At 33.1% G+C, this 16453-nt stretch overlaps 2 protein-coding genes across 10 annotated transcripts in view; one reads left to right on the forward strand and one right to left on the reverse strand.

The window, feature by feature from the left end:
- Positions 1 to 16453, reverse strand: part of LOC140445087 (tyrosine-protein kinase transmembrane receptor Ror-like) — a 275808-nt gene that overhangs the window by 178553 nt on the left and 80802 nt on the right. The gene's annotated exons all lie outside the window — the stretch shown is intronic.
- LOC140445084 (uncharacterized) overlaps positions 1 to 16453 on the forward strand; it is a 107731-nt gene that overhangs the window by 69083 nt on the left and 22195 nt on the right. For 6 of the 7 annotated variants that reach the window (XM_072536893.1, XM_072536890.1, XM_072536894.1 and 3 more), the window contains 3 exons: positions 11222 to 11932; positions 14786 to 15000; positions 15257 to 15645. In XM_072536893.1, coding sequence (XP_072392994.1) covers positions 11222 to 11932; positions 14786 to 15000; positions 15257 to 15645 — 1315 coding nt within the window. The remainder of the gene's footprint in view (positions 1 to 11221; positions 11933 to 14785; positions 15001 to 15256; positions 15646 to 16453) is intronic. The other variant, XM_072536895.1, reaches the window with a different exon arrangement.

Raw genomic sequence — 16453 nt, forward strand, 5'->3', positions numbered from 1 at the left:
TATACTCATTTACCTGTTCTATTTTTTCTGTTTGTATTTTTATTGCCTCTTAGTCTTCCGTGTTTGTCATTACTTTTGTTTTGTTGAAGTTAATTTTTAGGCTTTTTTGCAGTGATTTTTCATGAAGTTCATTCAGCATTAATTCTAGTTCTTGTCGTTCCGAGGAGATCAGAAGTATAACGAGAAGTATGTCATCCGCATATCTAAGGTGATTAGTGTGTAATAGTATATTTTATTAAAAAATACATAGGTAAAATTTATCCTAAAGGATTACAATTTTTCAAAACGTTTTCGGGCCAGTTGGACTATTATTCAGTGAAATATTTTAGTAGTTGAAACTAGCTACGGAAATACGTTTAAAAACCTTTAAATTAGATGACAATCATGGTTATATTTATTAAAATAATGACACGCCAATTTTATAGGATTTCACCTATACTGGGAACGTACTTGTTCCTTGCTCGAAAACTTTGTCTACTGGTTAATGCCAGCCAACTGAATTAAGCTGCGGAAATAGGTTTAAAAACCTTTAAATTAGACGACAATCATAGTTATATTTATTAAACTAATAACACAAGGTCGATGTTATAGGATTTCACCTATAGAAAACATACTTTTTCCCTGATCGAAAGAAGGACTACTTTTTCCACCGGTTAATGCCAGCCAACTCACTCACTCTTGAGCAGTCCAATGTTGTGTGTCCAAAGTGTCGATTTTTTTAAACCTTCAAAAGGGTGTAAATCGCATCAATTATACTATCTGTCAAATTTTATATATGGCGACGTCATTGCAGAGAATTTGCTGTTTCTCAATGCTTTTTCAGGATGCGACACAACATTAGTAGCTTACAAGATCGACAAACTTAAACTCATCAAAATTTTACAGAAACATCCTGAGTTAACTAACGGAACAGCATTATTTCTCAGTGAAAAAGTCGAGCCATCTTTGGTATATATAGTAGAAATAACAATGATTCTCTAATAGCATAAGATGCAAACAATTTACCAAGACAGTTATCAAAATTACATTTAACTTATCATCGCTTCCGCCAACATAAGACGCAGTTCGTTTTCAGTGTTTATTAATAGGAAACACACGATCCTGAAGATTGGGGCTGGAAACAACATGGAAAATTTGGATACCAATCAAAACTCCCCCCGTACTTCTGAAATTAATGTTATGCAGATGCAAGGGAAACTGTGAACGTATGTTTGTTTGCCGACAAGTAGGCCTCAAAAGCTCTGCAGTGAACTACCCACAATGACGCCAATTCTAACTTCCGTTCTTTCGCAAACATTCACCTTCGATACTGAATTAGATTCTGAACCGCAGCCTGGACCATAAAAGAAAATGAAAAAACAATAGCTGGAAAACAACTTTTTAAATATATAATTTTATGCTCAATATTATCTCGCCTGGAAATTATCAGTGTACGAGGGTGGATTGATGTAACACTAGCCTTTGATAGAAAAAACAAGTTTTTTTGAATTAAATCGATTTGTTTCTCAACATAGTCCCCTTTTAGCTCGATACACTTAGTAAGACGATGTTCCAATTTTTTTATCCCATCCGAATAGTACTTCTGCTCGAGCTCTTCAAAATAGGTCGAAGTTTCAGCGACGACTTGATCATTTGTTGCGAAACGGCGTCCTCAGAGCCATTTTTTTAGGTCTGGAAACAGGAAAAAATCGCTGGCGGCAAGATCTGGGGAATACGGAGGGTGTTCAACCAATTCGTGTAATTTTGCCATGGCGACGGCCGATCGGTGAGCCGGTGCATTGTCTTGGTGAAAGAGCACTTTTTTGCGTTCCAAACCGGGGCGTTTTCGACGTAATTCGGCATCGAATCGGCAATGATTGCATTTCCTTTTTCCAAGTAGTGGATGTGGATGATGCCCCTCGCATCCCAAAAAACAGTCGCCATCACTTTGCCGGCCGAATGTGCACTCTTTGCCTTCTTCGGCGGCCCTTCGCTACGTTTGCGCCACTGTTTCGACTGTTCTTTGGTTTCCGGTGTGTAATAATGCACCCAGGTTTCATCAACAGTGATAAATCGGCGAAAAAAATCCTTCGGATAACGCCGTATCATCGCTAAAAGCGTCTCCGAAGTGGCCACACGTTTTTGCATTTGATCGATTGTCAGCAAACGCAGCACCGATCGCGCGGCGCGGAGCTTAATTCGACGACCTGCCATAATCATGTCGTGGACTTTGTTGATCATTTCCGGCGTGGTGACTTCATTTGGCCTACCGGGACGCTCATCATCAGAAACACTCGTACGACCACGAACAAATTCAGTTTTCCAAAATTTTACTGTTACTAACGAAGGTGCAAACTCACCATAAACTTCGTCCAGGTCGGCTTTGATTTGCACATTCGTTTTACCCTTTTTGTGGACTAACTTAATCACCGAACGATACCCGACTTTTTCCATTTCTCCGAAAACACAAAATTTGCTTGCTTTTGACGGCTGTAAAATCCAAACTAAATTTTTTTAAAACTTTAAAATTTTGACAGACGTCATGTCATGAATGGTAAATGTCAACACCGAAACCAATTCGGTATCAAGTAGCGCCATCTATCAAAGGCTAGTTTAATATCAATCTATCCTCGTATTAGGCACAATGGAGATACCACTAAAAAAATAATAAATTATATGAATAAAAAAATACCAGAGAAATTAATGAAATTAAACACGTTTGTAGTAAAAATTATTCAGTTAACACTCTCTATAATATTGCTCTGATGTATTCTTATTGTAAAGGAAATTGTATTCTTAGTGTAAAGGAAAAAGTTCTAAGGCCCAAAAGAAAATTTGTTCAAACATTTTTAGTTATTTTTGTTTATAACTTTTTTATTTTCCATTTTACGATTAAAAGTAATAAGTTGTAGGCAATTTAATTGGCTACAAATAATGTTTCAAAAAATTTTCTGTAGGGTTGCTAATTTACGAGATACAAGGCGAAAACAATTTGCCCCATTTTTCCAAGATGGCGACCGGGGGACAAGTGTGGCGACCGCACAAACTTGAACATAAGCTTATACCAACCACCCCCACACATCCAAAAAAAATTAAATTGCGTCCTCCCAAAAATGTAATCGCAATGCAACTTTTCAACAGACAAAACCTTTAAATAAATTTATTTATGATGTTTGGATTTGGCAGCTTTGGAACTTAAAGCTCTGAAAAATTAGGAAGTCGTCAACATAGCTCTTATATAGCTTATCATAGCTCAAAATTTTCTAGTTATTTCTGTTTTGTTCCTAGTTTCCCATTATCTCTGTGTGTTGTCAAATAATTATCTGTACTAGATAACAAAATCCGTTTCTCCTATAAAGAAATCTTACCTTAACTGTGTGTGAGGTCTATAATTTCTTAGTACAGTTTAATGTGTAAAGCATGTCATACCAGATGTTAATCTATTATTAGAATTTATGAACAATACCTCAGAGCGAAAGAATAAGAGACCTAATTGTTAGGATCTTTAGTTAACGAGTAATAATAAATCATATATGAGTGTTCGTGCATGATAAATTAATATTTCAAATCGTGCATTTCCTGGTATTACGGTCATATACCAAAAATTTAGTATCTGTAGTGATATTTATGCAAATAGAAACCGTATCGAATTTATTTTATTCGTAATTTAAAAAACGTTATTTTGATTATATTTGCAATTAGCAATTTTTTATTAAAAGAAGATGGTACAGTAGACTAACTCGAAGCCATAATATGTTTTCCGTATTTTTAAGATCTAAATATTATTTTTAAAATTTTTAAAGTAATTTTATTATTTATTTATTATTTTATATGTTAAACAAATTATATTAAAATAATTCAATAAATTATTATGTTTGCTAAAGACAAACCTGTCAAATGTAGACGAAAAATTAAGTCATTAATAAAATATAAATAAATATCATTTGATAGTAAATTTAATTTTATAACATGTTTAAAAATAATGATTGTATTTATATGAAATTATTTTAAAACGAAAAGTGTCATACAACTTTAAACAGATGATTCAATATTGTTATTAATCGGATGACATTAATGACTTTTAAATTTTGACAATCGTTATGGATTAAATCTTTTATTGGCAGATATTCTTTTAATTTTTTACTTCTCATTTAATGTCTGTATTTTGTTAGATATTTTTTATGCAGTTTTTAATTTAGACCTGCTTAGAGTAAATATATGATGATTAGAAACTAATTGATCGAGATCAGTGCATCGATGTCAAGAACCTCTATTCTATGACGCTAGCCGTGACGACGCCTTTTCATCGCGATAGTTCCGTGACGGTCGATTCAGCATTTTACTATAGAGAAAAAAGAAATACATAGCCAGTATAGAAGCTTCGCTTCAAAAATCTGGACGTGTACGAACTCATCACTATATAGCCCACCATAAAATTATTAGACCCTCGGAGATATAGTAAACTGATCACCGGCATCCTTTGGAGATTGGTAAACTCATCACCGCAGATAGGTAAACTCATCACCGGGATTTTTGCCTGGTTTCTAATGCGAAAGATTGCCTCTTACCTGGTATACTTCTCGTTTATGTGATAATTTAATAAAATCAGAAATTATTTTAAGCAAGTTGCTTTAAAATTTAACTGAGATATTAATATGTCTCACGGTGTGGCCTATTAGACGTATCTGACAATCTAAATGGTTTTGAGATCTAAAAATTTAGTTACATAGGATTTCGATAGTGAACTTTAAAATGAAAATATTTGTCAACATTTGCTATTTTTGTTTTTATCGGAAGTAGTCCCAACTTCGTTATTTGATTTTCATTGCATTTTTATATTCCTCATTGAATTCTCGAAATAATTTGTTAAGCTTATGTTCGGTCTAAGTCTTACTGTTTTGGCGTTATTTGACTATCTTGAAAATAATAGACGATTTTGGAGAGGAAATAAATACCTATAAAATGTCTAAAAAATAGGAAAAGCTAAAACCTTGAGTGTGCTATTAGTGCATTGAAGTCGAAGGAAACTTAATTTTTTACACGTGCAAAGCTTTACATTTTAGGGCATCATTGGCGGAAATTTTTAAATTTGAAGTAATCAGCAACGCATTTATTGTGACAGAATGCATCAAAATGCTTAAGTACAGTATGCTGTACTTTATCTTGCAATGACTTGTATAAAGATCCCACAATTAGAGTGCGTTTAAAAGCAATTTTTTACATTTTTTGGTCAGTTTTCGCCATTATTTGTAGGAGCCAGATGAGTTGTTCATTCGATTTTATAAACATCATGACAATTAACCTCAATTAGTGTAAGATACAAAATAATTTTTATTCTGTAATTTGTACTAATTTTGTTTATTGTAGCACCCTGATGATGCAAATAAAGATTTGCGAAAGCTTGGTAGACTAAACAGAGTACTTATTTGTCCTTTCTTCAGCTGCACACCCAAATAGTTGTGTTTTGTAGTCTAACTGATCAGCGTTGACTACAAGCGTTTATCGCTTTTTAATATATATATATATATATATATATATATATATATATATATATAAGGAGTCCAATTAAGACTTGAGAATATCCACAATTCATTTTTTTGACAAATCGCATATACAACTAAGAAAATTTAATATCTGATCATTGTATTCTAGGTTTTAGATCATTCAAAACTTTTTGTGTAACATAATTATTTTATATAACAAAATTCATAAAACTAAATATAAAAAGGTTTCACATATGGTGCCGACTTAATTGGATACCCTGTATATATATAACAATGTGGATTTAACAATTTAATTGGAAATCTCAAAATGTTATATCAGAAAAGGTAATCTACAGCAACAAAGTAATATTATGCCTTATAAGAAACATCTTATACAGTTAACTTAAAGAACTTAATTACGTTGATTTTTTTCTGTTTGGTCAGGATAATTCGCGAAAACCAGTGCGAAACAACTAAACAAAAACGGTATAAAATTTCTACTCACCAGTTGTATGACATTTAGCCTTACACCCTTTCGTCGCACAAGTCCACAAAAGGCAATTCGATTTTCGAGTCTTTCGCAATTGAATTTTGAAAGTATTGATAATCATTATTTTTTGTCCGCGTTGGCTCAAGACGTAATCAATTAGCAGTTCACTATCCATGTTGAAGAAACAAGGGCAAATGAAGAGAAATTTTTCTTTTCGCATGATTTTAGGTAGCTATCAATATAATTTTGTGGAATTCACAAATAAAAACCAATAAATTGCAGTTGTATTTAAGACATCTGGATTTGGATTATTCTGTGAAATTACAAAAATTAGCCGTTTTCTGGGATTTTATGGTCTATACCTGATCCGGGGTGCAGGTAGGCCAGTGATCAGTTTACCAATCTCTTAGGGTCTATTTTGAAAACCCTATTTTTATGGCGGTGATGAGTTTGTACTATGTACGAGGGTATTTATGGTAATTGGTGATGAGTTTACGTGTACCCAAAAATCTATACCACCGGATTTACAGTGCCTGCAAATAGCTACGACTCAACATTAATAAAAATATGTTTTAAATAATGAAGTTAAAACAACTTAAAATTTAGAAACTTACTATGTATTTAAAAACATCCTGTACAAATACAAATGGAAATTCTGGATGTGTACGAACTCATCACTTTATAGCCCCCATAAAATTATTAGACCTCTGAGATATAGTAAACTGATCACCGGCATCCTTCGGAGATAGGTAAACTCATCACCGCAGATAGGTAAACTCATTATCAGCATTTTTGCCCCCAGGCGCTGGTTTCTAATGCGGAACATTGGTTACTTGTTACACTTCTCGTTTATGTAGTAATTTATTAAATTAAGAAATTATTTTAAACAATTTGCTTTAAGGAGTCCGGCCCTTAAATTTTAAACTTTATATATTCTCAAATACAAAATAAAACTTTAAAAAACAATATCACGAGATTGAAGAAGAAACTGTTTCTCAACAGTCCTTCTTCTACTGACGAAACTGACTAAGAATCAAATTCTCAACAATAAATAGTTAACACATAAAGAGTTAATGGCCAGCACATTCATATTACAGTGGAACCCCAACGGTCATTTTACACATATAGAATCCATTAAACTTCTTATATACGAATATCTTCCTTTAGTCATATGCCTAGAAGAGACCCATTTCAAGCACCAAAATGTGCATTACAATGCAACCACCGACCAAAGTATTGCTATCATAAATCAAATGCCTTGGACTGATCACAAAGTAAATATCAAAGCCCACGTGTACAGAGCGTGGCAAACTACTTGGGATCACACTGCTAACAAACTCAAAGAATGTCTAAGTCAAGTAGGAACCAAACTCATCTTACCAAATAATAGAAAAGACCAAGTCATCATCAACCGACTTCGAATAGGACATACTTTCCTTACACACAAACATATCTTCAACCAGGAGGCTGCTCCGATGTGTACCAAGTGCAACACTCAGTTGTCAGTGAAACATATAATTGTTGAGTGTCTAGTATACCAGAACGAAAGAATCGCGTGTGCCCTTAGTGATAATTTAAAAAGTATACTAACGTCAAATTTACAGTTTTTATTAAGTTATCTTAAAATGACTAAACGGGTTTCTTACGGTGTGGACTATTAGACGTAACTGCCCATCTAAACGGTATTGAGATCTGAAAATTCAGTTGCATAATTTTTCGATAGTGAACTTTATAATAAAAACATTTATTAAAAACAGTTGGAAAGATTGGAATGAAAGGATTCGCATGGATTTGTGGTGAAATATATATGGCTAGACTGGGATGCCCAAACAGTTAGAGGGAAAAGAGGCTTATGACTTATGTAGTTCTCTACCATATAATCGGCCATTTTCATATATGAAGTTAGGAATATCCGCATGAAATCGTTGACAAAACAATCGCCGACTCGTTCTGGGTCCAAAAATGGTAAGACAAATAAGTGGTGCAGCCACTTGCCGTTGGGATCTCCCCTCTTGTAAGACATATTAAGTTTTTTTGGATTTTCGAAACCAACTTTAAGTCAAGTGAAATAAACACGTAATTCGCTTAGCAGATGACCGAACGGCAATTACGGCCTCGTAAATCGAAATTTCAAAATCAGCCACAAGTCTTTATTGGACTTAAAACGACACCAACTTCTTCGGAGCAACGAATTAATTAAGTAAAGACCGTGACGTAAGTTTCTATGCGTTTGTCGGGAAGAACACAGAATACATGAAACACGTAATGCCTATTTAATCAGCTATGGATGGTAAATAATTGCAAGAAAAATTTTGGATCATATTGAAATATACCATCCATGTAATATGCCTCTACATTCGACAGAATGCCAAAAAAAAATAATATTTTGTTGCGAATCTTTATGCCACACAAAACATTAATCGCAGTCTGTATTCAGATTCATCTGTCAGATTGCTTGATGCGCTTCCCCATTGTCTTTGGTACAGGTCGCATAAAAGGCAAACGATCGTTGCTAATATTCCTCCGAATACAAGAGATCTCTGTTGTTGTCAGGTGTTCTTTGAAAGAAGAAGTTGCAACCTTTTGGTAAATGATATTTGATGGCCTCTTCAATAAGTCCTCTTGAGCTTTCATCTTGCAGAAGAGGCTGATCACTTGACGGCTTAGTTTTCGAAGGTCGTTTAAGTGATTGTGTTCCAAGTGCAGAATATTTTCCGCAACTAAAATAATTATAGAAATATAAACACATAATGGTCATTTTCAGGCAACTGGAATTTTTTTGATAAAATAAAGTCTTCTCTTGTTTTAAAATTTGAATAAGTTCTTTGCATATTTCTACGTTTCATGTGAAAAATTACTTTATTGAATTTTAAAAAATGATCCATTTGCGGTTAAGTCAAAAAAATATTTGAATCTTCAGCTGGTATTGCAAAACTTATTATAAGAGTACAATTGCAATTCTACACAGAAATTAGTTATTTATACTAAATGATTTTCCAATTTTGACACTTTGAATTTTTATCAAAAATATCTAGCAAGAAAAATGTATTTCTTAACAAACTTTAAAGAACAATATTGACATACATTTGTATTTAGATTTAAACTTCTAAATATGCAGGGTGTTTCATCCACCGTTCACGAAACATGGAAATTGTGTCAATTAAAAAAAAATATCGAAGTTCTCTAGAATTAAGTGGTCTATTACCAAAAATTATTTTCGGGCATACTAGATGTTGTCGGTTGTTTTTAATAGACCACCATCTTCAATATTACACCGATTCGCACTTATTATTATTACCGTACTTTTCTCAAATGGATAATGCATAATATATTTTATATACATACTTTGGTTTGTATGTAATAGTTTTGTAAATATTAATTTTCTTATTCTTCTTACAATTAAAGTCTAGAAAATTTAACCAACAATCAAACTTTAATTAAATGATGTCTGATGTAAAACTGTCATAATAAAAAAAACCAAAAATCTTTTGAAAAGGTGAAAAGTCAACGTAATATCTGGCATACTTTTTGAGATATTGAATATTTTAGAATGATCTACCTAAAATCTAAAACTGTGACAAAGTTACTTTGATAATTTAATCAGAAATCTAAAAATCGAATATCAGAAAGGGTAATCTACAGTAATATTATGCCGTGTCTACAAGAAACATCTTGTACAGTTGACTTAAAGAACTTAATTAAGCTGATCTTTTTCTGTTTGATTAGAATGATCTGCCACCAGTGCAAAACAACTAAAAAACAAGTCCACAAAAGGCAATTCGATTTTATAATCTTTTGAAATTTGAAATTATTGATAACTATTATTTTTCGTCCGCGTTGGCTCAAAACGTAATCAATGAGCAGCTCACGATCCATGATAAAGGAACAAGGGCAAATGAAGAGAATTTTTTTTTCGCATAGTTTTAGGTAGCTATCAATAGAATTTTGTGGAATTGCCAAATAAAAACCAATGTAATTCTGTCAAATTAACAAATCTTAGCGGTTTACGATCTATACCTGCCACGGGGTGCAGGTAGGCCAGTGATGAGTTTACCAATCTCTCTGGGTCTATTTTAAAATCCCTAACTTTATGGCGGTAATGATTTTGTACTATGTACGAGGATATTTATATAAATAACCATATACAAAACCCTTATACAACCATTGTTGATATATGGGTCGGAGACATGGACCATTTCCAAGGCAGATGAAAATCTCCTGCTTATATTTGAACGAAGGATCCTGAGAAGAATATTTGGTGGCATCTGTGAAAATGGTGTTTGGAGAAGGAGGTACAACTACGAGATATATCACAGATATAAACATATATTTGGTGGTAAAGACGTAGTATCCTTTATAAAAATAGGAAGACTAAGATGGGCAGGACATCTGGCAAGATCACAGCAGAACAACCCTCCTAGAAGAATCCTTATGTCACAACCTGTGGGAAGTAGAAGTAGGGGTAGACCAAAACTCAGTTGGAGGGATGGTGTAGATGAGGATGGTAGACAAATAGGCGCAGCAAATTGGCAACAGTTGGCAATGGATAGAACTGACTGGCGTAATAGACTTGGGAAGGTCGAGGCTCTTTTATAGGGCTGTAGCACCAATGATGATCATGACGAGGATATTTATACTGATTGGTGATGAGTTTACGTGTACTCGAAATTCTACATTTTAAGTTAAACACTAATAAAGTGTTGTTCTGAAGCTATTTTCTTGTGGCATTTTAAAGTAATTACTATTTAACTGGGAATAAGCCACAATTAAAGGTTAAAGTACGTTTATTGACGTTTCAATTTCCACTTCGGAAACCGTTCTCGATTTCCGAAGAAAAAAGGAGAACGATTCCCGAAGTGGAAATTGAAACGTCAATAAACATACTTTAACCTTTAATTGTGGCTTATTCCCAGTTAAATAGTAATTACTAATAAAGTGATATAAAACTCATGACCAACGTTTCAAATGTTTATTCCGAGTTTCAGGACATACTATATAAGAATTTTTATTAGCGAGTTTTTTATTACAAATATTATTATGCAACTGGATTAATACCTCCAGTTAACAGTGAGTAAAATTTTATAAAAATGTATTTTTAATAAAACGTCTACATTTATAACTACAAAAATACTTACCTAATTGTACAAAAGTTGTGCAACGTACATCTTTTAAAGAAATATTGGCTGAATTCGGTTAATAAGTTTTAGTTAATCAATTTTACTGTTGTATTAACCTGGGATAGTAGTATTGATTTAGTTGTTTGTTTTAGGAGAGTTACAGCTCGTACAGTGAAGATGGCGAAGAAGTAGAAACTACCCAAAACATGAAAAACGTCCAACGAACAAATCTAAAAAATCTTCAAGATCAATTCGATCATTTATCCGTAGTAACAGAAGAAACAAGTGCTGAGAATTCAGATCTACACTCTAATAGAGCTTCATTAAACCAAGACCATTGGACAAATTGTGAAGACATCCTTAAACCCGATCAGAGTTATCCCGAGTTTAGATCCCTCGCTAAATCTCCAACTCTTCCAATGTCAGACAATGTTCCAGTAAACTTTTTTTCTCCTATAAGAACATCAAAAAGCTATGACGGAATAAAAGAACAATGCGATGAAGTCATATACCCAGGTGAAATTTACAATAACCAATTTAGAAATTCCACTGGGAGTATGTTGGACCCAACTGTTGAAATTAACAATGAAATAAATAATGAAAGTAACTTCATAAGCAACAAAATAGTTAAAACTAACGCTACAAATTTTTACCAAAATATGGTGTTAGTACCGAAAACAGCCTCGAGCCCAGAGATTCAAGTTTCGGGATTGGAAAAATCAGCCACAGATTTAATTGTTAAATTGGATAATCAAAATTTTAATGATACTCCTCTTGTGTTCAGCAATACTCCGAGTCAAAGTACCTTCTCTAATGGAGGAAATTTGGAAGAGTTATTGCAAGATATTGAATCAATATCTCAAGTAAGTAAGATTACATTTTAGTTTACAAAAATTGCATACAAGTTCACTTTACCTTTATTCTAAGCACAACTATTGAGGTAGATATTTTAAATTATAAATATTAAATTTAAAGTACTTTATTAGGTTACCACTGTATACAAGTAATAGTTAGAGGGCCCGTCGGCAAAAAAGTTTATGATAGATACTCTCCCCAGTATCTCCTCTGCGATTTTCTTTGGTTCTGAGGCGTTTTCCTCTAATTTTCCTGAAAATTTTCACCCGACAAAAAGAAAAATCGAAAAAAAGTTTCCGTCAGACAATATAATATATTCTTTTAATTAAATAGATTAAAGATTATAAGAAAAACGACTGTGACGAAATTCATAGATAACCAGCTAATTTTTTGAGGATACTTTCATTAACGGCAGCAACAGCAACTTTTCATATTGTCTGACGGAACTTGTTTTCCGATTTTCCTATCTGATGGGTGAAAAGTTTCAGGAAAAACGCCCCAGAACCAAAAAAAGTCAAGCCAAGGGAAATCGTTTCAGACTCGACCAAATGAAGCGATACCAAAAGTTTGAAGAGAGTAGCTATCTTTCATAAACTTTTTTGCCGAAGGACACACTAACTATAATCAAAACTAACCCAAAATAATTTTTAAATTTTTAGAAAACCCTTGTGAGAATGCAAAATTTTTAAGTTTGAGTAGTTTGGTAAAAATTACGTCCCTTATTTAATATCAAATTATTTCTAGATTTTTATTATGCTTATATATTTTTCTTTATTCCTTTCTTTATTTTAACAGCTACAACAGCAACAAACTATTATTTGTTGTTCCGTCTTTTATATTGTCTCCTTATCTTTTGTAATAACTTATTCGTCATGAAACCATTTTATTTTTTTGTAACAAATTCTTTTGTATTTTCCAGTTATTTCTTTTTAGCAGAAACACTCTAATTAATTAAAAGATATCAAATAAAAAGAAAATAAGAGGACACTATAGAAAGAATTGTGAAAATAAGATTATTTTTTGTTATTGTAAAAGTTAAATATTTTTCTCACGTATAACTCAAAGTTTACGGAGAAAAATTTTCCTTGGTTAAGGTTCGAAAGTATGCCGAGATTAGAATTTGTCTGACTTCTTGTGACTAAATTGGATCCAGCGCAATTTAGAATTCTGTTGTTGTCGAGTTTCTCCATTTTCAGGAATCCGTATTGCACTTTTCATTAATATTCTCTTAACAGTGAGTGTAAAGTGAAAGCGTAGAAAGTCTGGATAAATAATTTACTTTGGAAATCTGTAATTAAATCTTTCGGAAATTCGATTAGAGTTCAAGTTCGTTAAAGAAACACTTTAAGTGTTCGGTTTTCAATTTAAAATTTAATATATTTGTTCGGGTACCTTATTTATTATTTAATTTTTCCATTTTTCAAGTCACTTCGTCAATAAACCTTCTTATAAATTATGAGATATATTTTCTTTAAAGTAATATATATATATATATATATATATATATATATATATATATGTATATATATATATATATATATATATATATATGTATATATATATATATATATATATATATATATATATATATATATGTATATATATATGTATAAATATATGTATATATATATGTATATATATATATATATATATATATATATATATATATATATATATATATATATATATATATATATGTATATCCTCCAAACTATGCATCCAACCTTGCCGGTTCCGCGCCTCTCTTCTCCAGGTTCTCACGCCTATTTTTGCACGTCTGCTGCCACTTCATCATCCCACCTTTTCTGTGGCGTTCCTTTTGGTATTATCTAATATTAAAGAAATATATCTCATAGTTTATAAGAAGAGTTATTTAAGACAGTATATTTCGTAGGAGCAGGATTTGTCAGTCTCGGAGTTTAAATTGGTAAACAACCCTGTATTATAACGCCATTTCGACCTCTCACTCTCGTAGATGCGGGGATTGAGTACAAACTCAAACACGAAAGACGAAAAACATCTCCTAAAAGTTTACCACCTCAGTGGTTAGCGTACAAAGGTGCCATCTACTTTGATGGGCATGAACGAAAACATTTTATTAATATTGTTTTCTGTCCTTTGCGCTACACGAAATGCGCAACAGTTTACACTTCTAGCATTGTGAGAAACCGCTAGGATTTTTTTTTTCAAAAACCGTCTGCTGTAAACCGGTCGTCATTCCACAGCCATTCCAAACCTTTGGAAACTTGTACCACCTTGTATAGGTCTAGTAGATGGGTACCATATCTTTTTGGTGTAACGTGTTGATTCTCAGTCATATTAGATATAGTCGAGCTGATTCCTGATTGTTTTCCGTAGTACTTTAGCCCTATCAGGGCATGTCCTTGCTATGTACCTTGCCGGATATACTTTTCAAGGAAAAGTTATGTTGTGTTCGGATCCAGGCATTTTTTCTTTTGTGGACGGTGCTTTTTGCCACTTCTTAGACCGGCTGTGGACCGAAGTATTTTATAGGTGATCCTCGTGGCAAGTTTATAAGCTCTTTTCCTGACATGTACTCCTCAATGACCTGGAAGCCATACCACAGGGCACTCATGAGATTTGCTCTGGACCACAGTATTTTGCAGCTGATCCTCTCCCGGCGAGGTCATCAGCTCTTTCATTGCCGTGTAATCCCCGATAACATGACAACCATAAAATTGTGACTTATGTTCCGTCCGTCTATCGGGTTCTTCTCGGCATTCCTACACTATGATTTATTGCTCTAAATAATATTACTTCCTTGGCAGTTTTTCACTAATCGATTATTTTTAAGCTAAAATTATACACTTTTATTTTCTTAGCGAACTAAATTTTAACAGGAAATTTTGAAGATATCAAATTTGCAGAAAGCTGCTCGCCATCCTCCCGCAGAATACGGATATCCAGAAGATAACTATTTTAGACAAGGCGAAAACAATCACATCTACAGTGGGAAGGAACCGGACGACAAAGCTTTCAAGAGTGAACTGAGTGTTGTATTGGTACCTAAGCCGATGCCTTTGATAGGGTTGGATAAGTACAAAAACGTCCAAAGGTAATTCAATTTTTGCCTATAGTTTTCATAATGTTTAACCACAGAACCATATACGTGCACAGCATGCTAATGTAATCAATAATTGTGTATGATTCAAAGGGTAAGCCAAAAATAATCAGGAAGTTTTCTAGATTAATATTCCAGAATACAGCCCATTATTTATTTGTCAAGTTTTTGTTTCAGCATAATACCATTTTAAGTGAAAAGAACACTACTTTATTTCTCAAATACAAACAAATAAAACTTTTTTTTATAGAAGCATGGAAAATTTGCAGACGAAAATACCAGATGATGCTAACACTCCTCAACTTCAACTAATGTTAGGTCAACCACCAATAATTCCAGTAGAGGCACCTAATCTAAGCAATATTACTCCATCTGTACTAGGATCTGCACCCATTCTCGATCCTGGCGTGTTTCAAAATCAAGAAATAGAGCGAAATCCATTTTTCTTTGGAAACTTTAAAGATAACTACGTGAATGCTGATCACTTTAGTATGAGATATAATCCGGATAATTTCTTTAGAAATCAAAATAATGATAATATTCAAGAGCTAGAAACCGACAAATTCAATCCGGAAACTGTGATAAAAATCGATCAAGCACAAAATTTTAAAGCCGAGAACAAACAGATTGGAGAAACTGGTAAGTAAATATTCATGTGCAAAAAACATAAAATACTGACGCTTTATTAAATATAAGAAAAATATATATAATGTGAATTTTAAATTGTTCTGCGATTTCTGTAATTCAAGCTCATCAAATTTCATACCGCTTAACAAGGTTTTGAAGTAGGTTTGTAAAAGATCCATATTTTTTCACGATATTCATTGTTTACGGATGGACTTTTCGTAAAAACAGCTTGTTTCAGTATACCGCATTGATCAACCAAGAGTTGATTGATTAGGTGAATTACAAGGGTCTGAAATTTAGTGGTATGGGAAATTATCTTAATGTAGTTCTAATTATGCCCTCGTGATGTGACAAGTAGCCTAATATTGTTGGAAGTATTGATAATTGAATTTGGCAGATGTTCCTGGTTTCTCTATACCACAATCTCTATACCACACCTGATTTAAGGTAACGACCCAAGTTCATCAAGGTTCTGAAACTACTTTCTTATGGCATGTTCAAGATAAATATCATGTTTTTATAGCATTAAGCCACAATTATTGGTTGTGATTATGATGGATATCATCTCCCATCATTACAATCTGATAATGGAAGATTCTAACGGGAAACTCGGAAGGAAAAAGGACGAACAAGAAGTGGCAATTGGAGATTTTGGAATCGGAGTAAGAAACGAAAGAGGCGAAATGCTTACCAACTTTCTACTGTAACACAAACTGTATGCATTGAACACCTTTTTTTAATTTAGAGAAACAGAATAGAAAATGGACATGAGCTAGTCCAGACGGAAGAACTAAGAGCGAATATGATTATATAATAACAG

This window comes from Diabrotica undecimpunctata, chromosome 7 (genome assembly GCF_040954645.1).
Source record: "Diabrotica undecimpunctata isolate CICGRU chromosome 7, icDiaUnde3, whole genome shotgun sequence".
NCBI lineage: Eukaryota > Metazoa > Arthropoda > Insecta > Coleoptera > Chrysomelidae > Diabrotica > Diabrotica undecimpunctata.